The sequence below is a fragment of the Rattus norvegicus genome, chromosome 4 (assembly GCF_036323735.1).
Source record: "Rattus norvegicus strain BN/NHsdMcwi chromosome 4, GRCr8, whole genome shotgun sequence".
NCBI lineage: Eukaryota > Metazoa > Chordata > Mammalia > Rodentia > Muridae > Rattus > Rattus norvegicus.
In genome coordinates this window covers 156277799-156299628 of record NC_086022.1, presented here as the reverse complement: position 1 = coordinate 156299628, position 21830 = coordinate 156277799, and the positions used below count along the sequence as shown (strand labels likewise).

The 21830-nt window shown below is 51.7% G+C and overlaps 1 protein-coding gene across 5 annotated transcripts in view; it reads left to right on the top strand.

Moving 5' to 3' along the window:
* The window catches only part of Iqsec3 (IQ motif and Sec7 domain ArfGEF 3), a 96357-nt gene extending 79768 nt beyond the window's left edge, over positions 1-16589 (top strand). Inside the window, exons 8-14 of one of the 5 annotated variants that reach the window (XM_063286401.1) lie at positions 1327-1466; positions 2487-2612; positions 4857-4956; positions 5074-5235; positions 7474-7566; positions 9346-9395; positions 12979-16589. In XM_063286401.1, coding sequence (XP_063142471.1) covers positions 1327-1466; positions 2487-2612; positions 4857-4956; positions 5074-5235; positions 7474-7566; positions 9346-9395; positions 12979-13086 — 779 coding nt within the window. In that variant the 3' untranslated portion in view covers positions 13087-16589. 5 annotated transcript variants of the gene reach the window in all.
* The last annotated feature ends 5241 nt before the right edge of the window (positions 16590-21830 follow it).

The following is a 21830-nucleotide window of genomic DNA, read 5'->3' as shown; positions in this document are numbered from 1 at the left end:
GAAATATGTAGGTTAGACGTGAGCTCCACCCCACTCTGCGTCACCAGAACTGCTGCTCTGCCATCCTGGCCTCTGGAAGGCTATTTGTCCTCCACGTCTGAAAGCTTATAGGTTCTTCTGCTGTTTGTCTTCGTATAGAGTTTTCACAGTGGTATGGCTTTTTCATCCACTGTAGTTCAGGGTCAATCATTTTAGTCTAGAAACACATGTCCAGCTATGTGAAGTTTTCTGGTACGTGGTTATCCTTCCACATCTCCAAGGAGTTGTCTCTAGGACCTTGTTGGGTGCTCAGGTTTCGTGCTTGTGTGTGTGCATATTTTCGTGTGTGTGCATGTGTGTGCATGTGTGTGTGCATGTGCATGTGTGTGTGAACTCTGGCATATATCCGTCACACACACCCCTTTATACTCTGTCATCTCTGGATGAGTCATAAAGTCAAACACCATGTAAATGTGTAAACACTTTAGGGGATAAAGACAAGAGAAACACATCTGCCCATGTTTGGGACAAATGCAGATCTTGGAATGCTTTTGATTGACAATTGGTTGAAGAAAGGCTATGGATACAGAAGCCACCCAGTGCGCTGCACTGATCACGTGACTTCTCCATGCTCTTACCCCTCCCCTAACTCCTGTAACTTGGGTGTCAGAATCCTGTTTCATTGACCGTTTATAGCAGTTTTCTACACCGCCATTTTTTTTTCCTTCTGGAAGATGTTCAGCCTTACCTTTCACATCTTCTTCCTGCTCCTTACTCCGTCGGCCCACTCTTTATTTCCATTCAGTATCTCTTTGGCTCACCAAAGGTTAGCAGCCTAGAACACTGGGAAGCAGGACAGGGGAGGCTCTCCTGTCTGTGCTACCACCAGGCATTGGCCCCGCTTGCTTCCTGCTCGGCTCTTAAGCTCCCATTGAGGGAAGATTCCTGTCACCCATTCCACAAGCCCCTTGGCACCATGTCCCCAGCTAAAGGCAAGGCGAAAACGCAGAGAGAAAAACAACCCAAAGAGGCTAAAACGTGCTCTTCATGCTCGAGGGGAGACACGGGGGGGGGGGGGGGGAGGTCAAGGCAAATACACAGAGGACAATAGAGGAGCAGAAGCAAAGACCTTAGCAGGAGCCTGGAGCAAACAGGAGAGAGGCCTAGGAGCCTGGTGCAGAGGACACTAGCAGACGTGGCTGCAAAGTGTATCTTCCCTTGGTGGGAGTGTGGAGTCAGTTGGTAAAGGTTGGAGACAAAACACAAAGCCGTCACCTCCCTAGTGCTTCACTGTGGTGGGAAACCGTGTCCCTCTTGTCTGAGGCTCTGGCCCGTCCATGTTGGTAGGTGTGGATGATGGCGCTGACATCCCCAGGGAGCTGGTGGTAGGCATCTATGAAAGGATCCAGCAGAAGGAGCTCAAGTCCAATGAGGACCATGTCACATATGTCACCAAGGTGGAGAAGTCCATCGTGGGCATGAAGACGGTAAGTGAACACATAAAGCAGCACTCCCTGGAGCTCTTGAGCTCCTCTCCTGTGGTGAGCTACCCAGCCAGCCATCTTCACTTCATGCCCTGTCTTTCTTCCTGAAATCTCCCCCCCAACCTCTCCCTCACCTTTTGCAAAGTCTCCTCTCCGTTAGCCGTGGAGTGAGCTTGCGCTGTGTGTCGGGCACTCAGCCCTTTCCCCTTTGTGTAATTTCCTCATTCCTTTTGCCCCCTGCTGCTGTTAGGGTGAGGTCACTGACCAGTGATGTAAGGTTGAAGCACGTAGATGGCCAGTCAGAAGTTTAGGAAACCCTTCCTAAGAGGCTGTGGATAGTACGAATGCCTGCATGGTCCAGATGAGAAGACAGGCAGGAAATGACCTGAGTAGACTGTGGGTTGCGGCAACCTGGGCCCAGGACACGTGTTCTAGTGTGCAGTGCATTTTGAGCATCCCCAGTGGCTCTCTATGCTACTGGAACCTTACAGTGAGTGCAGGCAAGTCAGGGGAGCTTCATGACCTTCCCACGGGGGGGGGGGGCTGTGAGCTCCGCCTGTGAACGCCCTCCTCCCCACAGGAAGGCTATCCCTGCACAGACTCTACAGCCAGGGCTGACAGTTGATATTTCAGCTGCTGGAGCAGATCCCAGGGTCCTTACTCCCCTCTCCCTTGCACACTCGCACATGGGTGTACAGTAAAGAGACGGGTGAGGATTTCGTGCATGCGTAGTCACAGCCCGGGAAAGGCTGATGGTAGATTTTGAGCACTCTGAAGTCTTATTTCAATGTCTGTTCTTCATCCCTGGATCTCATTACACGAACATAACAAATCCTTTCTCTGATGCTGTCCCGGAGGCATTATGAAGGGAATAGCGGCCCTCAGATGAGGGGTCGAGTATCAAGTGTTGTCCTTCCCATAGGAGCAGAGCCCACGCCCGCTCCCTAGAAAATGGTGCCCTTGGCTTGAAGAGGGGCCTGGGGTGTCTGGGGGCTTCACTGTAGAGCCCTATCTGGGTTCCAGGTGCTGTCCATGCCACATCGCCGCCTGGTCTGCTGTAGCCGGCTCTTCGAGGTGACCGATGTGAACAAGTTACAGAAACAAGCCGCCCACCAGAGAGAAGTGTTCCTCTTCAACGATCTGCTGGTGGTGAGCAGTACAGGCCAGGGCAGGGGACAAGTGAAGCTGGTGCTCTCCTGAATCCCTGACCACTGGGACTGAGCAAGACAAGGCTAAGCAGGGAAGCACTGGGCGGGGTGGACCAAGACTACAATTGTGGATATGGGATACGCTGGTTCCTATGTGATGCACCGTGAACTTGAGGCACAGAGACAGCTCAATGTGAAAGTGAACCAGACCCTAGACAACCTGCCTCTCTTGATACCAAAAATCTGGAGTGAGGCATTCATCATTGGTGCCACAGTCCTGCCTTGGAGGTCATTCGAAGGCCACTGTCCCATACTATCCAGGGAGAGGCTGGGTGGTGTACGTGTGGTGTATTTCTCTCTGAAAGCAGGTGTTCCATTAGTTAGTCAGTCATCCATCCCACTGTGCAGGGACGGTGAATGAGGTGAATGAGTTCCTTAGAGCTGTCCTCTCAGCCCTTCTCCTTCATGAATGAGTCACAGGGAAACCTATGCAGGACCCCACAGAGGCACCTCTCACTCTTCCCATCCTGCGGATCTGGCCCAAGTCCTCCTTCTGTGGCCAGAATACCGAGCGCCCTGGTGCCTGTCAGTCACTAAGCCATTAGGAAGAGGTGGAAACTGAGCCCTACTCAGAGGGAACAACCTGAGAAGACAGGGTTAGCATCCATCCCCTCACAGCAGGTTATATGGGGTTTGGGGACACAGGCAGTGCCTGGAGCTCAGTTTTGCCCCTCAGTCAGGCAGTCATTCGGAGGATTTGTTCCCACCCTTGCCCTCTTCCGTAATACAGTGGAAGTTTGCGTTCAGGCCCTTACTGAAGCCCCGAGTCTAGTTATGCTAGTTAGTGATGCTTCTTAGTGACACTTGGTACTGTTTGTATTAAGTAGCCCTTTACTCCTGCAGGAGCATTGGGTCTAGGAATAACCAGCACACGTGCGCGTGCGCGCACACACACACACACACACACACACACACACACACACAGTCATGCGCACTGCTTCCTCTCTTTGCAATATGGAGTATTACTCAGGATGTTAAAATGCTCCTCTCAGTCCCTCCTGTCTCCTTCCTGCCACTTCCACACAGCAGCGGTACCTTTCTGGAGTGCATATCAGGGCCTACCCTCTACCAGGCTTCAGCAGGATAAGAAGCCCCAGGCTTCCCCAACCCCAGAGGTCTCTGAGCTCATTTGCTGCACACCCCTGGATCGCCCTAACACCTGACCCCAGGAGCTGCTGCCCGCTGCCCAGACCTCTGCTCCCTCCCTCCCTCCCCTTCAAAAGCGTCTCTCCGTCTCTCCGGGTGTGGTTACCTCCCTCTCTTCAAGCAGGTCTTTAATTGAATGTGGCCTTCCCAGGTGGCCTCTTGCCCAAGCAAAGCAGTCTGCCCGGAGAACTTTCGATTTCTAATTTTATCTTACTTTCATCAAAACACATCCAAGTTTCTGAAATTACCTCATTTGTGCCTTGCTTTGCTTTGCTATTGCTGGGTGGGCAGAGGGACTTTGTTCTTAGCTATCTTCCCCCACCATCGAATGGGCCCCTCAAGGGCAGAGCTCTTTCACGGCCTTCCCTCTGCATCCACTGGGCCCAGCACATAAGAGGTACTAAATAAAATATAGATTTACATATTGAGCAGCTGGTGAGAGGATCTTTCATTTTAGGCAGAAACATTTTTTTTTTAAAGAAAGGAAAGGACAGAAAGAAAACAAATGGAACCATATCGGATGGTAGGGGTGCTATGAAATCTGTAAAATGGTGGCGGGACAGAGTGATGGGGTGGCAGAGGAGACTTGGGACTTGCTCTTAGTTTGTGGGTTTAATGGGATCTTGAAAGGAAGCCCTCTCTAAGGAGCAGCTGGGTAAACTTAAATAAGGAGCAGAAGCTGGCTGTGCAGAAAGCTGCAGGGAGAGCCGCAGAAGGGGAATGGCTGTCATAGAACTGAGTTAGGCTGCTTCAAGCTACAAATGGAGGACACTGGGAGGCCAGCATAAAGCCAACGTGGGGTAGAGGCTAGATCTGAGAAGACTTACAGGCCGGGACTTCCAATGCAGAAGTTAATGGGTTCCGGTGGGTTTTAATCAGTGACGGCCTGTGTGTGTGCACCTCCCAGGGGGGGATGTTCTGATGTGAATGGGTGTGCGTCTTTGTCTACTGGCAATGTTCGCTCTGGGTGTTGTGGCCTGCCTATGCACGAGTATTTACAGGAGCCCACTCACCTGTGTCTGTCCCTCCCCCCGAGCAGATTCTCAAGCTGTGTCCAAAGAAGAAGAGCTCCTTCACATACACCTTCTGCAAAGCGGTTGGCCTGTTAGGCATGCGATTCCACCTCTTTGAGAACGAGTGTGAGTCCAGGGGCCTGGAGGATGGGAGCTCCCCGCAAACACCAGCCCTCCCTGCACCTAGCTGCCCGAGCCTCCCTGATGCAGGGAGCTCACTGGTGGCCTATCACTGGGTTCCAGATTACTCTCATGGTATCACCCTGGCGACCCCGCTCTCGGGCTCCGAGAAGAAGCAGGTGCTGCACTTCTGCGCCCTGGGCTCCGATGAGATGCAGAAGTTCGTGGAAGACCTGAAGGAGTCCATCGCCGAGGTGACAGAGCTGGAGCAGATTCGGATAGAATGTAAGGATGGTCCCCGACTCCCCAGGCAGGGAGATGGGGTCCTCAAAGGCAGCCTGGAAACACATCCACCCTTGCCTCCGTCTGCACTGCCCCAACATGAGCCCCACTCCCTTCCCCTGCACTCCTAAGCCCACTGCAACATCCCGTCCCATCGTGGGATGGCTTCACAGCTGAAGTGACCCCACCTCCCAGAGCACATACATGTGCACGCACATCTGCTAGCTGCTACTGGGCGCGCACGGGCTTTTCTCACCCAGAACATTTCTGTGTTGGCCAAGGGACAGCCAAGGGAGCTGATCCAGGCAGAGCGAACCCAGTTCCAGGCGTGAGACGCTTCAGAGAGATCCTGCCTATATTTGTTGTAGCCTACAAGGGAGCTGTTTTGTCCCATTTGAGGGCTGAGGCTCAGAGACAGTACCCAGTGCTAGCAGGCAGGCAGAAGTGGCATCTAAAGCTGAGTTGTGGCTTAGCCCATGGTCTTTCTACTATGAGACTGAAGTAGGAGGTTTTGTGCATAATCTCCGAAGAAAACACTCAAAATTGGGCTAAAATGAAACCCATCAGGAAGGAGTTGCCACTTGGGGCCCGGGGTGCACTGAATGTATGCTAGCTTTGTACAACATCGGTTTTCTTGGACTTAGGGGTGTCCCAAACAAATTCTTTTCAAGGGTTGGACGAGCTACATACAGGACCCGGTTTGGCTATTCATCTTTGGACATTCTTAAAGGTGTATCTTGAACTGGATTTACTTTTCTCCGGGTCAGAACATCACAAATGGCTCCAAACTACTTCTGGAGCCACTGCCCACTTGGCCTCCGGTCTGCTGAGGGAAGCTCTGTCCTTCTGTCCTGGCAGCAGCTCAGAAGTCCATGCTCAGAGCAGATCCAGTCAGAATCCATTGCAGCAACAGGTCGGGTAGAAAACAGCCTCTGCAGCTGACTGGGGGACAAGGAAACCAGAGGGGCATGAGTAGAGGGCTGGCCTTTGGTCCTTAAATGAAGGAAAGTGGGGTGACTGCAGATGACAGAAGAGGGCCTGCCATGGAGGAAGGCAAGAGAGAAGATGAGTCAGTGAGGAGGTAAACAGAAACCACAGACACTGCCCTTTCAGTACCTGCTGCCTGACTGGCCCTGGGCAGGGGACAGGACCCATTATGTAATTCCTACAACTTCCCAGGTGTGCATATTGTTCCCTTCCTGGTACAAGCAAGGAAACTGAGACCAGCAGAGCTGAAAGGGGGAGTCCAAGTTCTCACAGTGAGTGACAGAGAACAACATACCCAGGCCCCCTGGACTCGGGTGTAATTAGAGCACAAATTTCCCCAAAGCCAGGAGGGCCCTGGGGACCAGCAAGCAACTAACGCTGAGCTGAGTAAGACCGCATGCACGTGGGGGATGACGTGGTCAGGGAACGAGGGCAAACTGCTGGTGTGGGCACTTACCGCTCAGTGTCCCCGGATTCTCAACAGCCAGAGAAACAGCAAATGGAACCCAAGTGGATACTTTTAATAAAGGAAACTTGAATCATGTCCCATGGAACCAAGAAGCTAAGAGAATGCTTTAATAATTCCTGTCAAATCAACACGGATGGCAGCTAGCCTTTCCCTAGAGCCACTGGGGGAATAAACTGGATAGCTACTGGTACAGAGAGGCTCCAGTGTCCCAGCCACACGGGTTTTGGAATCTATTTCCTGGGGAAGCACTGAACTACATCCTGCAGGAAGTTCAGCAGCTGTGGGGTGGGGCGACAATCCGGCTACTTGTGGGTGGACAGACTAGATGTGACCAACTGTGTCTAGGGACTATGTTACACTGTCTCCCACATTGTCCTAATACCAATGCATGGAAACTTGTCCAAGTAAGGATTCACTATGTTTCACCTCAGGACATCTTCCTAATGGCATTGGACAGTGAGCCCGTCTGTCTCCTCGTGTGAGGACTAAAAGGACTAAAAAGGCTAAGGAACCTCCCTAAGAACCATCAGTAGGGGTGCCAATCCCAGCAATCTACCTCCTGTCCCACACCAGTCTCTCGTGACCCCTCAGACAGTCAAGCAAATCTGGCCATCATCATCTCTCACAGATAGAGATGCCAGAAAGGTTTAACTGGTTCTCAGTGTTCCCAAAGCTGCTGTGAGAGTGGAAGGCCTCTCCTCACCTCCTCTTGCTCTCTCCACATCCCCTTGCTCACCAGGGCCAGGCTGTGATGTTGCCTCTGTTCATGTTTCTCCCTTCCTTAGGGGAACTGGAGAGGCAGCAGGGAACAAAGACACTCTCTGCAAGGTCTGCTGGAGCCCAGGGGGACCCACAGTCAAAGCAAGGATCACCCACAGGTGAGCCTGGGTTATCCCCTTACCCAGTCCACGCAGAGGTCACCACAGTCCCGCACCTGGCTCTGGGGGCTTTGGGTGGGGCTGCGCTGTTTCTCCCCCTATTTCTTTCCATGGAGAAGTCAAACTTGTGTCCTTACCCTTTAGTTCTTAGCTCGGTGTGGGAGAAGGTGACAGAGAAATGTAAATTGTCCCAAAGTGCAGGACTGTATATAAAATGTCACTACTTGCCCCTGGAGTCAGGCCAAGAGCCTGGCTTCAATCCAGACGAGCCTCAAAGTCTATTTAAAGTGGTTTCTTCAGATTAAATTTCCTCTCTAGCCAAGTGGAGTCAGAGAGAGCTTAGGATTTAGTATTCCTTTTGCTCAGCCCCTGAAGCCTGCTCAGCCTTGCCTGACTCTGTCCTTTCTGCCAGCTACCTCAGTCTTACCCATGGTAGAGAGTGTGGGAGGTGGGCTCTGCATGCGTGTGCACGCGCACGCTCACACACACACACACACACACACACACACACACACACAGCCCTCATAACCCCAAATATGGAGAAATCAGAAGAGAAACAGGAGATATTCAGAAACTTCATGCACAGCTCGTGCATTAGCCTATACGTTCAGTTTAGCATCCAACACTCAGGTTACAGAGCGAGCAGTCTGAGCATCCGCAGGCACAGAAGAGCTGCTTAAGCTAAGAACACAGTGTTCCTACAGTCCCAAGCCCTCCATACCTCTCCGCTGGTCCCATTGCCAGAATAGGGATAGACAGCATCCCAGGGACCAGCCAACAAATACCATTCCCTTTCCCAGTAAGGCTCCGGGCTCTCTACTATGGAAAGCATCTCTCTGAGATGTCATCCATATGCATCTTATGTCGCCAGAACTGAATACCACCCACCTAAACCTATAGCCCCCTTCACTTTCTATGGGCACAGGATAGGGGTCACCACTCACCTTCAGGGCTGCCAGGATTTTACCATCCGTCCGCAGCTGAGATTACTCATCCCTCCAACTTCTCTAGTGGGAGCTGCAAGCCCCTGTCAGATCGGGATGTGAATCTCCAGAGACTTGCCAACGGCATCCTTGAGTGTACAGCTTTCCCGTGCACTTTGGGAAGCAGAGGGCTGAAAAGTGCCATCCGGGGGATGGGGAGTAAGAAACTCAAGGAGCTCAGGTTAAGAAGACCATAGCCAGGAAGCATCATCAAGCCATTCCTGGGGGCCCACAGGGTCCCTGATGCATACCCAGTGGTGAGAAGCTGTAGGCATAATTACAGGCCATTAGCCACTCTGTGGCTGGCAAGCGCCATGGTAGATGTGCCACGGGTCTGTAAATCCTCAAAACTCCACAATACCACTAAGTCACAGTGACCATAGTGAATGACAGCCCCTCCTTCAAGGGACCTATGGGGGAAAGGAAGCAGATTGATATGGCGCCCACTCTAAATCAGGGCCCACTCAAAGCCCACCTTTCCCAGATCATACTGGCAAGGATTTGACCGGGAGAAAATGACTCCCTTGTACAAATGTCAGAAAGAATCCCAAGGGCCTGTTAGTCTGTGGAGGCCCAGAGAGGTACAGCACCCTACCCAAAATTACACAGCTCCTAGGTGAGGCTCCTGATACCCCACCTGCTATGCCAGGCGGTTCCCCAGTGGAGTGTGCGTGGCACCTACAGTCTTGATACCCATGCCTGCCAGAGGGGCAGAGATGCCGGATGGGGAGGAAGAGGGCCAAGGGTTCCAGGCAGGGCTGGTGGAGAATGAGTCCTGTGCTGTTTGCATTCAAAGCCAAGAGGGAAGCGATGGCAGGAGAGAAAGCGACGGAGAGCTCGGGGGAGGTAAGTGGAGGCCTGGTGGCATCCAGGTGAGTGACCCTGTGACCCCCTGTCCCTCTTCTCACATCTCTGTTGTTTCTCTTCTCAGGTATTAATCAATGCCTCCCCAGCCCGACTCACCATTTTACCAATTTCAAGAGATACAATTAAAAGTTACTGCTAGCATGGGTAACACTCATCCAGCGCCTAGTTAAGCCACAAGCACTGCCCAACTGCTCCCCAGCCAGCCAGCCGACCCGGCCCACTGCCCTCCAGGGCCAAACCCCCAGCCCAGCCCGGGGAGATAAACCCACGAACAGTAGCGGCCCTCCCTTCCACACTCTTTGCACACCCACTGCCCTCCCACCCCAACACACTGCTCGCTACCCCCCCAAATACGTGGCTGTGGCGTGTCAGAAACTCACTGGTCCCTTTCTAGGTCCTCCCATTCCTTAAACAGGGAGCCCCGCTCCCTCCCAAAGTCATCCCAAAGCCAAGTTCTCCATGATCATTCCTAGGGTCATCTGGATTCCTCCTGGGGAAACTGGAGGACCGGGGTTGAGACAGTGAGAAGGAGTTTCTCCCTGGAACAACTAACTAGTCTCTGGAAAGCTGGCCCTGGGGTGGGGTGAGCACAGGAGAAAAGGAGGCCAAGCAGAGGTAGGATACCTCCGAGGTTTTCCTGGGGGATGAGCTGATCAAGCTAAAGACCCTCCTCGCTGGAGGAGGAGAGGATGCCATCTCCAAGCCACAAGGGACAGGAACCTAGAAGTAACAGCTGGCTTCTAGCAGCCCCTAAAGGCAGCATACACTGCCTCCCATATAGACCCTCTCCTCGGCTGCCAGGCCTTCAGGACCACCAGCTGCTCATAGACAGTCCTCTCTCATGCCCCCAGCGGGAGGGCTCCCCTACATGTAAGGGAGATACCCACCCAGCAGCCTGCCAAGCCCTGGGGAGCCACAGGATACCTGGGAGTTCAGTTTCTCTCTGTCCCTGCACCCCACCCCCCACGTGTTTCTGGAGGAGGCACCTTTACCCGGAGGAGCTTCCCGCCCCAGCAGCTGAACAGCCCCCAGGGTGGGTATTCCATCCCCTGCCCTGCGCCCGCATCTTCCTGCAGCTGCCCATTCTCAGCCTTGCAGATAACCCTAGTCACCAGCCCTCCGGTTCATCCTCTTGGGGCTACCCAGGGAGGACCAGCCACATGGTGCCCCCCTTCCCTCCTAGCTGCCCAAAGGGGCCACATGGCTATCTGCAAGGCTGCCTTGCCCCTCCAGCTAGCTCCAGGGATCCTGCCAGCCTCTGCTTCCTTAAACAGAGGGCAATCTGGCCACCCCATGGCCTCTCGGCTTGGCCCTAGCTCCCTCTCCTCTGGCATTGCTTGGCCAAGCCCCTGTGGCAGGCGCTCCTCCATCTTCTCTGAGCTATTGTGTCTGCTACTCATGTTCATTCTCTCTCTCTCTCTCTCTCTCTCTCTCTCTCTCTCTCTCTCTCTCTCTCTTTCTCTCTCCCTCTCTCTCTCTCTCAGACTTTTCACTTACTGAATCTTAAAGGATCTGAGCTGGGGTGGGACTGTCACTCATTTGGAGGAAATGGAAATTGTCTGCAGGCCGAGGTGTGGGCGGCATGGGTGGGATGAAGGAGAAGGAAGGCTCACTGGCCTGGGCCGCGTAGCCCAATATTGGTGCACTAGGCACAGGGGTGCTGTGAGGTGTGGGTGGGAAAGCAAAGAGGATGAGCTTGGTCAGGTGGTCTCTGGCCATTTCTCCTGGAGACTTATTCAGTCCTGGTAGATATAAGATTAGCCTGTGCCCTGCATTAGCGGTGGTAACGTGCCCTTCTGCCTATGACATCCCCTGAGAGGACAGAGATGCCGGCCATGCCCTCTGCTGGCTGTGTGTCTCAACAGCAAAGAACTCTGAACACCTCACCTAGGGTGATTTCCAGCCTGGGGAATGCTGCCCAGGAGGAGGGAGAAGAGGGAGAAGAAAGTCTTGTAACTGACTGCTTTTGGAGCTGGGGCTTAAGGATCTTAGTGACGACTTAGCAAGCCTCACGGGAGACTGCACACGTCTAGAAAAGGAGGGGGCAAGTCTCTGAAATTACAGTTTTAGACAGTAAACAGGGCTGGTAAATGCTGCTCTGGGGTTCTGAGAGAGTGTGAGTTGTTCTGGCCCAGGCTTGGAGTAAGGACTTCTCCCCTGCAGCTTCAGCCCACCCCTCTGTGCCTGAGAAGTTGGCTCTACAAGGTGGAACCTGAGGATAGACAGGTCCAGGAAAAAGCATCTCCAGAGAGAAGGATCCCAGCTGCACCTGCAAGGCCCATGTGTCTGGAGAGATGGTGGTGTCTCACAGTTAGCTACCAGCTAGGGAGACAGGATGAGGATGAAGAATTACGTCATTCTCATCCCCTCGGGTCCATTTCCTCTGCCTCTTCTGCTGGCAAGAGGGCGCTAGATGTGTTCATACTCCTAGGCCTACATAATGGGTCTCAGATGCAGGTTCAAGAGGGACAGACTGTTGTGGGATAAGGAGTTTATTAGAAGAGTTATTAACATCCTGGACACAGACGGACAAACAGACTGACTGACAGACAGACAGACAAGAACATGGCATGGCTCTAAGACACCAGAGACAGACCACAAACAGGGGTCTAACGAGAGGAATCAGGGCCAGCATGGTAGAAGGGTCTTCTTAGAAGTGTCTGAAGAATCATGGGCCTGCCAGCAGGCTCTCTGATTCACAGATGGGAGTCAGGATGTTAGCACCAATACCCACCTTGATGCTAATGCACTTCTCTGGATGAGAATCTCTGGTACCCGGAAGCCTGTTAGCTGGAGACTCGGAAGCCTGTTAGCTGGAGACTCGGAAGCCTGTTAGCTGGAGACTCGGAAGCAATGCCCTGAGGATGCAATGCCCCTCAGTGTCTGTGGGAAGGAAAAGGCTGCCACTGCAGTAGTTTTAGCCTGGGCAGCAATTCTAACGTGAAGTTCTTATGATGAATCTGCCCTGGCCACCTGCTCCTGACCTTGGGGATCAAGATAGGATCTCTCCATCTCTCAGCTTGAGGGGGACAGGAAGGTGATGGGGACTTGACTCTGCCCTTGACTATCTCAACATCTCTCAAATGCAAAGGCCTCAAGGACTGTAGTAGGACAGGGCAGGTTAGGTCCACAGGACCCCCTTCAAGGTTCCCTGGCATTCTGGGCACCTTAATGGTAGTGATGAGGCTTCCTCCTTAATCACACCCTGAGACACAAGGGGAATGGTGCTGCTTCTCAGGTGCATCGGATAGAGGGAGTACATAGGGAGGACTTTGCCCTGCAGAATCATCTCACAGGAGGTGCAATTGTGGTATGGAGAGCGGTGGTGGTTGGTATTCTCCATGCTACCACAAAAGAGTGGTCTGAGAAGCCATTTCCCTGTGGGTGAAGAGACCAGCATGGGGATTGGAGATGGGGGTTAGAGGGTCAAAGCCGGGAAGAGCAGGAGAGGTCTGAAGGGAGGTTCTGGGAGGCTTGGGTGGCCAGCCCCAGCAGCTGGGAATTAGTGGTAACATTTCATGCTTCTCTGGCTGTTTCTAAACTAGGTGTCAATTCACAACAGGCTTCAAACGTTCCAGCACAGCCCCAAGTTGGGGGTCGAGAGGGGAGCGCCAGCACCATCACCACCAACATCACCACCACCACCGTTGCCACCAGACCCACAGCCTAGTCCCCTGAGGGAGCAGCCCCCGCCACTGCCACTGCCACCACCCACACCCCCAGGCACCCTGGTACAGTGCCAGCAAATTGTCAAGGTCATTGTCCTGGATAAACCCTGCTTGGCCCGCATGGAGCCCCTGCTGAGCCAGGCTCTGTCCTGCTATGCCTCATCCTCCTCAGACTCCTGTGGCTCCACACCTTTGCGTGGTCCGGGCTCCCCAGTTAAGGTCATCCACCAGCCTCCACTGCCCCCACCCCCACCCCCATACAACCACCCTCACCAGTTCTGCCCACCAGGCTCTCTGCTACTCCGGCGCCGCTACTCCAGTGGCTCCAGGAGCCTGGTGTAGACCCTTAGCACCCCGATGTTCCAGTGGGTTGTCCTTCAGGAATCTGGGCTGCTCCTTGGCACTCCTCACATCTTGGCATAATGCCTTCCTGGCCACTGGTCACTGTCGTGGAAAGAGAATGCCCTGGCAAGATGGTTTGCTTGACCCAACCATCCTTCACTACGTGATTTGAGTACCTCACCACAAACATACCACTTTCTCACTCTCTCCAGGGGTGCCACATGGCCAGATGGGCCTTCTCCTCTGTGTTCACCATGCTCCCCTAATTAGATTGTACATCGAAGGAGCCAAGGGGCCTGTGGGGCTGATGGGCTGACCATCTTGGTCTACTAGTGTCCATGTCTTGGGCCAGTGGACAAGAGCAAAAGGCTGGACCTGCCAGCAGCACACCCTAGGACGGGGCAGGCTACCCCAGCATAAGGTGTATCTATGACCAAGCTGAATCAAGGAATGCTATCCCTGGCTCCCTGGAGAGGTCTAAACATAGTAGGAGAAGGGAGCTTTGTCTGCTGTGTCCTGTTATCCAAACCTACAGTCAGGAAACTCGTTCTTAGCTCCCCAGGGACATTGGCTCCCTTAACCATGTCTGCTCTCCTGCCTCCCCTAGACCCAGGAAAGATCCAAGAAAGAGAAGGAATTGGGGTATTCAGGTTTATCTGGGTCAGTTCAACATGGCCCTGAAACGGTGAGGTCATGTCTGCAAAGTGCACTTTTTAAGAACATTTCTTGGTTCTCTAGCCTTAAACACTTGGCCAGTACTGAGTGTACACAGGCAGTTATCCATAAACACATGTGAGAACCAGGTTGATGACTTCCTTGTGGAACCAGAAGCAAAGGGAATGACATGCTGGTTTGGCCAACAGAGGTGTGACTGGGCCTGGAGCAGGACTTCCTGGTGTACGACTCTGCGGCCTCTGTGTACACAGACAAGGCAAAGCAGTGGGGTTCCAGAGTCACTCTGCCACCCCTGTTGCCCTACCCTTGAAACATTTCCTCCCTGGAAAATGTATGCTGGCTTCCAGCAGGGGTGGCCTAGACTTCCTGAACCTTCCAAACTGCAGACAGAGCTGAGCAGGGAGAGCTTGTCGGCTTGCCAGGTCTGCTAGCACAGGTAGCCCTGGCCCTACAGAGCCCCAGACAGATGAGGCAGCCCCAGAGTCAGACTTCAGGGGTGATATCATGGGCTGTCACCTTCATGCTGTTTTCAGGGACCACCTGTCACAAGCCAGGCCAGTCTCCTTTGTCCTGTGCCAACAGCAATCTCTGACCATCCTCAAGATGTCCTCCTCCTCAAAGCCTGTTTTTAAAGTTTCCCAAGAGGCTACAGGCACAGTGAACGTGGCCATAGTCAAAAGTAAATTGAGGGGCTGGGGATTTAGCTCAGTGGTAGAGCGCTTACCTAGGAAGCGCAAGGCCCTGGGTTCGGTCCCCAGCTCCGAAAAAAAGAACCAAAAAAAAAAATTGACTTTTCCTGGTCCCTACTATCCACCCCGAGATTCAGTACCCTGAACCAGATAGGAGGCTTTTAGAGGGGCCAAATGTCCCCATTTCACATGCATGCATGTATGTGCATGTATGTGAATGAATGTGTATGCGTGTGCGTTTTCATCCAGAGGTCATTATGACGACACCCAGGATGTTTCTGTCCTATTCCTGTAACTCTTGGCCAATATAATATTTCCTCAGAGGCTCCCTGCCTGTATTTTTCTGAGTTGGCTGCCTTGGGCCCTCCTGGAGCACCCATATTTCAGAAAATCATCAGAATCTGTCAGACTGGAACAGCTGACAGATAGGTGCCGTGCTTAGACATCTCACCCATCTGGGCTGGAGAACAAAGGTTCGAGACTAGGTAAAGCACAAAGCTTTGATTGTGATTGGAGGGCACTGAAATAGAGGGGAATTCATGGCTAATAAGGAGGACGTGGGGTATGAAGGAGTGTAAGTTATAGATGTGTCTAAGCATGTTTCTGGAGTAGAGGCCGTGGTGTCAAGGGCTGATAAAAGGGACATAGCCCTGGATAGCCCAGTTCCCATTGCCAAGCCCTGCTCCCTGCTCACACCTGGCTTCCTGCTAACAGTGCCCTCTGTCCCTCCCACCTCAGCTGAAGCCCGACTTTTCAGATGAGCTCTCAGATGAGCTCCAGCATCAGCAGAGGTTTGGGGGCTGGCCCACCTGTGCAGGCTCTGAGAACCCAGAGTCTCAGCACTGTGTACCTTTCCTCCAGGCAGAGGCTTAGCTCGCTAGGGTTGCTACAGTAGTTCACCCACTCCCTGCTAGGCAGAGCAAAGTCCTGCACAGGAAGCCACGCTGCTTGGGGTCCTAGCATGGAGCAACCCTGAGCTGTCAGGGTTTTGAGCCCCAATAGCCCAGAGCAGGAAGGAACTGGCCCACCTTACTGGTCAGGTGAACTTAGAGTCCCTGTGTGTGTTGCATCAGCCAACCTTCAAATGGTGGAATTCACCTGTATCTTAGTCCCTAGAGACCTGGGAGAAAAATCCTCCCACCCGCCGTGGCAGGGCCTCCATTTTTTGGTAGAGGCCCAGAAAGAGGCTCTTGAGACTCCAGTTGTCTCAAAATTAAGGGAGCAGTGGAGTGCTAGCTAAGCTCCCAGATCCAAGCTCCCTAAGATGCCCCGGTCTATCAGCTCTCTAGGCCTTATTTTGGGGAGCCTGGGCCCCTCTTCCGGTTTGTCCATTTGGCCCCAACTCCAGGATCAAGAGGGAGGTGAAACCAGATTCCTTACCTCCTTTTAGGCAATCCCACCTAAAGTAGTCCTGTCTTGGCAGCCTTTCCCGGGAGCTGGCCTGTCTGTCTTTTCGTCTGCAAAGATGTCTTGCTCCCACAAATATGTATTAGTCCTGGGTCTTTGATTCCCCCACCCCAATGTCCAAAGTGTGCCAGGATGTCTCTGTTACCCAGTAGAGGTTCCTGATGTCATCCATCTGTCCGTCCCTGCATCAGCTGTCCATCTTCCAGAGGTACCTCTCCTCCCTGCTTACCCCTCACCAGATGGAGTGACAGCTCTCTGGGGACAGGCAGGGTGGCCGCACTCAGTAACTAATCCAAATGGCAAATATTTTGTAACAAAATAGCCCAGAGGTATTTTATCTGTTCAATTCCTAGAGTTTTAGAGATTCTATTGAACTGTGTCACTTGAGCAAACTTGTGTCCGTTGTTTCTTTCACTTTTATGGGGTATTGGCTAGGGGGTGGGTACCAGGGCGAGCTTCGATAGGCCAGAAATTGCTCTGTAAGCGCAGCCCACCTCTATCCCAACTAAGACAGGTGTGCATCCAGTGGGGAGCAAGGCCTGGCCATCTGCTTCTGATTTTCACCGACACTCGCACCCAAAGTCTGACACCTAAGCTAAGGGATAGATTTACAAAGCCAGGATAACGGGCTTGGGTGAAAGGAATTGTGGGACACTATTGAACAAGAGTCACTAAGTACAAGTGAGACAATGTTTCCAAAGCCCTTCCATGTGCGGAGTCTCCCACTGGGAGCTAAACAAGAATCCAAGGTTTCCCTGGGTTCGATCCCCAGCTCCGAAAAAAAGAACCAAAAAAAAAAAAAAAAAAAAAAAAAAAAAAAAAAAAAAAGAATCCAAGGTTCTGGGAGGAAGACAACAGTCAAATGGCTATGAGGTGGATTCAGAGATGAACATTGTAGCTAACTCTTATAATCCCAGCACACAGGAGGCTGAGGTAGGAGGATCACAAATCCGAGACCTCCCTGAGATACATAGTGAGTCCCATCCAGCTAGGAATATATATCAAGGTATGGTATCAATACATAAACAAAAGATATGTCAAGGAAGCCAGAGTAAAAGCCTAGCAGGGAACAGTTTACATGCGTGTTCATAGCCAGGGATGTTGCATAGCTCAGCTCCTAGGACAAGGCAAGAGATCACTGTGGGTGATTTCTCTGGTAAGAAAGGGCCTCAGCCATACATCAAAGAATCTTTTCTGAGGCAGTAAGTGATTGGTACCCGCAAAATGCCCAGAATTCTGAAGACCCAGACATCTATACAGCCCCATAAGTAATTTCCACAAACTTCTGTTAAAACCTTCAGAAACATAAGTTCCCCCTTTCCCAGGAAATGGGAAATTCCAGAAGAAGCAGATACCAGCCTGGACCTCTCCCATCCTGAGAATTCTCTGACCCAGAAAGCAGAAGACTGGCCCCTTGAGAGCATCCTGGAGGGGTTCAGCTAAGGTTAGGCCTGGGAGAGGGCCTAAGGCCAAGAGGATTCAAGACCAATGATGCAAGCAGGCTAGCAGGCAGCTCTACTCTCCCAACATTCTGGCCCCTGCAGTGTAGTCCAGGAGAAAAGATACCCTCCAGAATGTTCTAATGGAGTCTCTGGGTTCATCTGTCTTAGGCCAATGTCTTTGATGACACTTTGTACATGGAGGACTCACTCATTGGTGATTGATGTAGAAACCTTCCAGGGGTCCAGGAATTTATGGGTTTCTGACTTAGAGTGAATAAGATGCTGGTTCCCCAGTTGGTGAATTAAACAGTAAACTTGTTGACAGCTGACAGACTGGGAGGAACACACATCACTACCGCCAACCCTCTGCTCTCAAGGCCACACAAGGCCAAGTCCACGGGAACAAGAAACGTCCAACTGTATCCACACAGCATGGTGACACAGGAGGGGTGGTGGAGATGGGTGTTAAAGTGGGTAGAGACTGTCCAAAGGGGACAACTCATCCAGGTCAAGGTCAACGAAGCAATCTGAAACTACATCTACGGGGAAGAGTAGACGCATCCTTTGGAGGTCGAAACCAAGGTTATCTGCCAAAGGACTATGTTGACATATAAACTTACCTACATTGAAAAAAATTCCGCTAGGGTGTAAACATGAAACAAAACAAAACAAACAACAACAAAGATAAAAACAAAAACACCCTCTTAGGAAATCATAGAATTGGCCTTTTAGAATATCCAGATCAGATGATTGGCAGAAGTCCGGACCAAAGGAAGAAGGGCCTGAAGGTGGGTGGGTAGATAGCTCGGAGGAGGCGAAGCTGGGGAATGAGCCTGCTGTGGGACTCGGACTGCCACTGTGGAGCTGGAAGGCAGACATTGATGAGGTGAGGCCTAGCCAGGGCAGGATACATTTCCATGAATCTGATTCCTGCTAACAGAGAGCCCTCGTGAAGGAAGCTCCCTAGTGCCCTGACCCTCAGGTATCCACAGCCATTCTTTTTGAGCAAACATATATTCTGTCAGCCTGTCAAGAACCTTGTCCGTTGGCCTTCTTCATTCACCTCCCACCAACTCCTTTCTCTGACCCACAGGCTCTTACGACCACAGAGGCCCCAGCTGTGGATGAGTGAGGGGACACTGTGAGAACAGCCCTTCTCAGGGTACACACATATGACTCTCTGAAGCAAGGTCCATGCCACATCCCTCCGAGCAGATCCTTTGGAGGGTGGAGAGCTATTGCCTCGGGGAGCACTGGGGCCCCAGGACAGGGCATAAGAACCAAAGCTCTTTACTGTCCCCCTTTTCTTCCTAGGTAGGCAACCAGGCCCAGAGCTAGGCCTCTTGAAGCATAAAGGTTAAATGATCTGGACTGGGAACAGGGGCAAGTTCGGAACTGTTCCCAGCAGGAAAACTCCATCCTGAATTAGGCCAGAGAATACAGGCACCAGACATAAGCAGGAAGGACGGAAGCTTTTCCGAGCCCTACCCCCACCAACCCCCCTCCAACAGGTCATGGGCTTTGCTCCCTAGAGAGCCAGCCAACGCCTTGCAACTCAGGGCTTCCTGCTCTCCCGACCTCAAGATTGAGTGACCTTGGGCTCACTAGATTCTAGGAAAACCATAGCTAGATGCAGGGAAGGCTAGAGACCTGACTACCCCACTCCCACCGCACCCACCTACCCCCTACTCCCACCCCACCCACCTACCCCCTACTCACACCCCACCCACCTACCCCCTACTCACACCCCACCCACCTACCCCCTACTCACACCCCACCCACCTACCCCCTACTCACACCCCACCCACCTACCCCCTACTCACACCCCACCCACCTACCCCCTACCCTCACCCCCGTGTTTCAAGCCTCCTGGGCAGACATGCCTTAGTCTCCTTTCCTAGAAACCTTATCTCATTTGCCTACAAGACATCTGTGCTGTGAGCAGTTGCCCTTGGGAAGAAGAAAAGGGGTGAGAGAGCTGTGTCCTCTTTCACACAGGATCTTCTGGGATAACTTACTTTAACTAACTGGGTTAGCTATCCTTGTTTTTCTATTTCAAGACAAGGTTTCTCTGCATAGCCCTGGCTGTCCTAGAACTCACTCTTTAGACCAGGCTGGCCTGGAACTCACAGAGATCCACCTGCCTCTGCCTCCCGAATGCTGGGATTAAGGGTGCGAGCCACCATGCCTGCCTAGCTCTCCTTCTTGTGGATACATCGGAAAAAGAACAACAGGATCATCCAAAATAAGTAGAAAGAAATGCACAAAAAAGACAGAAGCAGCAGTGAAGTAGAAAATATTATGCAATAGAAAGATCTGGAAGGTCATTTGATGGCCGATGAAGCTGACAGACATCTAAAATGGATCATGGCTGAGCCAGTGAGCGAGTACGGAAGTCAGAGCTGCAAACAAACGCTATAAAGAAACTGTAAACTCATAACTGCCAAAAGGTCTTAGCAAAATGTAAGACCAAATAAAGCCGAGTATGGTAGTGCATGCCTTCAATCCCTGAACCTCTTGGAAGGCTGAAGCAAGAGATCTGTGAGTTCAAGGACAGCCTGGGCTACCTAGTAAGACCCTTTCTCAGCAAACCAAAAGTTTTTCTCACATGCCAGCCATCTTGTTTGGGGGCTGTTCTACACCTAAGGCAGAAAGATGGCAGCCAAAAGAAACAAGCTCTGGAGGTGATCAACCCTCGGCTCCAACTAATTAGCAGCAGAAAGCACGTGCTGGGCTATGAACAGACTCTGAAGATGATCAGGGAGATCAAAGGACAGAGGTTCATGCTCACCAACTGTCCAGCTTAGAGGAAAGCTAACACAGTGATGGATCAAAGGTATTGCCCGTCAACACGGCGGCAATAATATTGAATTGGGCACAGCATGAAGAAAATACTATAGCACGCACACACTGGCTGCCATTGATCTGGGGGCTCCTGATATTATTAGAAGCACGCCAGCACACACTGGAGAAAGTTAAGTAGGAGACATTTTTTTCTTTAATAAAACTTGCCAGAGTTTGTTTTAAACCCTAAAGAAAGGGGGAAATACATATTGAGACAGATGACAGTGCGTTTTTTTTTTTAAAGTCAGTGTACATAGTCCCCAAAGTTCTCCCTGGTGAGTGACTGCCTTCCATGGATACCCAGGGAGCCGAGAGTACTAATCTCACACAAACCCCTTAAGAAAAGACAAAACTAGCCCCAGCTTCCTTGTTTATAAGCCCAACACACCCTTAAGAACAAAAAGACCCTTCTCCTCACTGCCCATGAGCAAAATTCGGAAAGGAGAGTACAGAGTCTTATATGATGAGCCTACATACAAAAATTATATTGAGTGGCCAAAAACCAGCATTCTGTGACCAAGCTGGGTTCGTCCCAAGAACAGAAAGATGGCTCAACATTAGAACAATCCATCTGTATATTTCAGCATGTCAACAGAGTAAAGGTTCATCTAACAGATGCAGAAAAAGAAGCAAGTTAAATTCATCTCTTCTCCTGTTTTCTTTCAGTGTTTGATCTTTGAGACATGCTCTCACCTGCAGCCCCACTGGCCTTGAACTCACAATCCTTCTACCTCAGCATCCTCATTCCTGCACCCTCCACATCCAGCCCAACACTTATTATTATTACTTATAAATAAGACGACATTGGAGCCAATGAAACGCCATCACTTAATAAAAATTATCCATCAAACATCTGCACCAACAGTCTCACTCAGTGGTGAGACGTTAAGATTTTTGTCAAAACTGGGAAGGAGGCAGGATTCTGCCTTGCCACCACTTCTAGGCACCCAGTGATGGAAGACAGAAGAAAGAAATTAGGAGCCTTGATTGGGAAAACATGGTGACTAGTTCCAGACAGCTCACTTGTCTGTGAGAAAAACCCAAAAGAATCAAATTGAAGCCACAATAAGGCAGAGAACTCAGATCTCTTGATGGCTGGCTGCTCCCGGGCTGTCCTGACAGCTCCTGTGTCCCCTGAGTCCTTTCTCTCCGCAGCCGAACAAATGCTACCCCTCGAGGTAGAGCCCTAACTCAGCCAGGAAAGCATGAGGTCCCTTTGTTTACCCCCATGAATGAACATCCTGCCAGGATGGACAGGTCTGCCTCAGTCACGAGGAGTGGTTATGGGGTCTGGCCTCATGGCCAGGCTCCTGAGATTGAAATGGACAGAGCAAGTCTCAGAGTGTG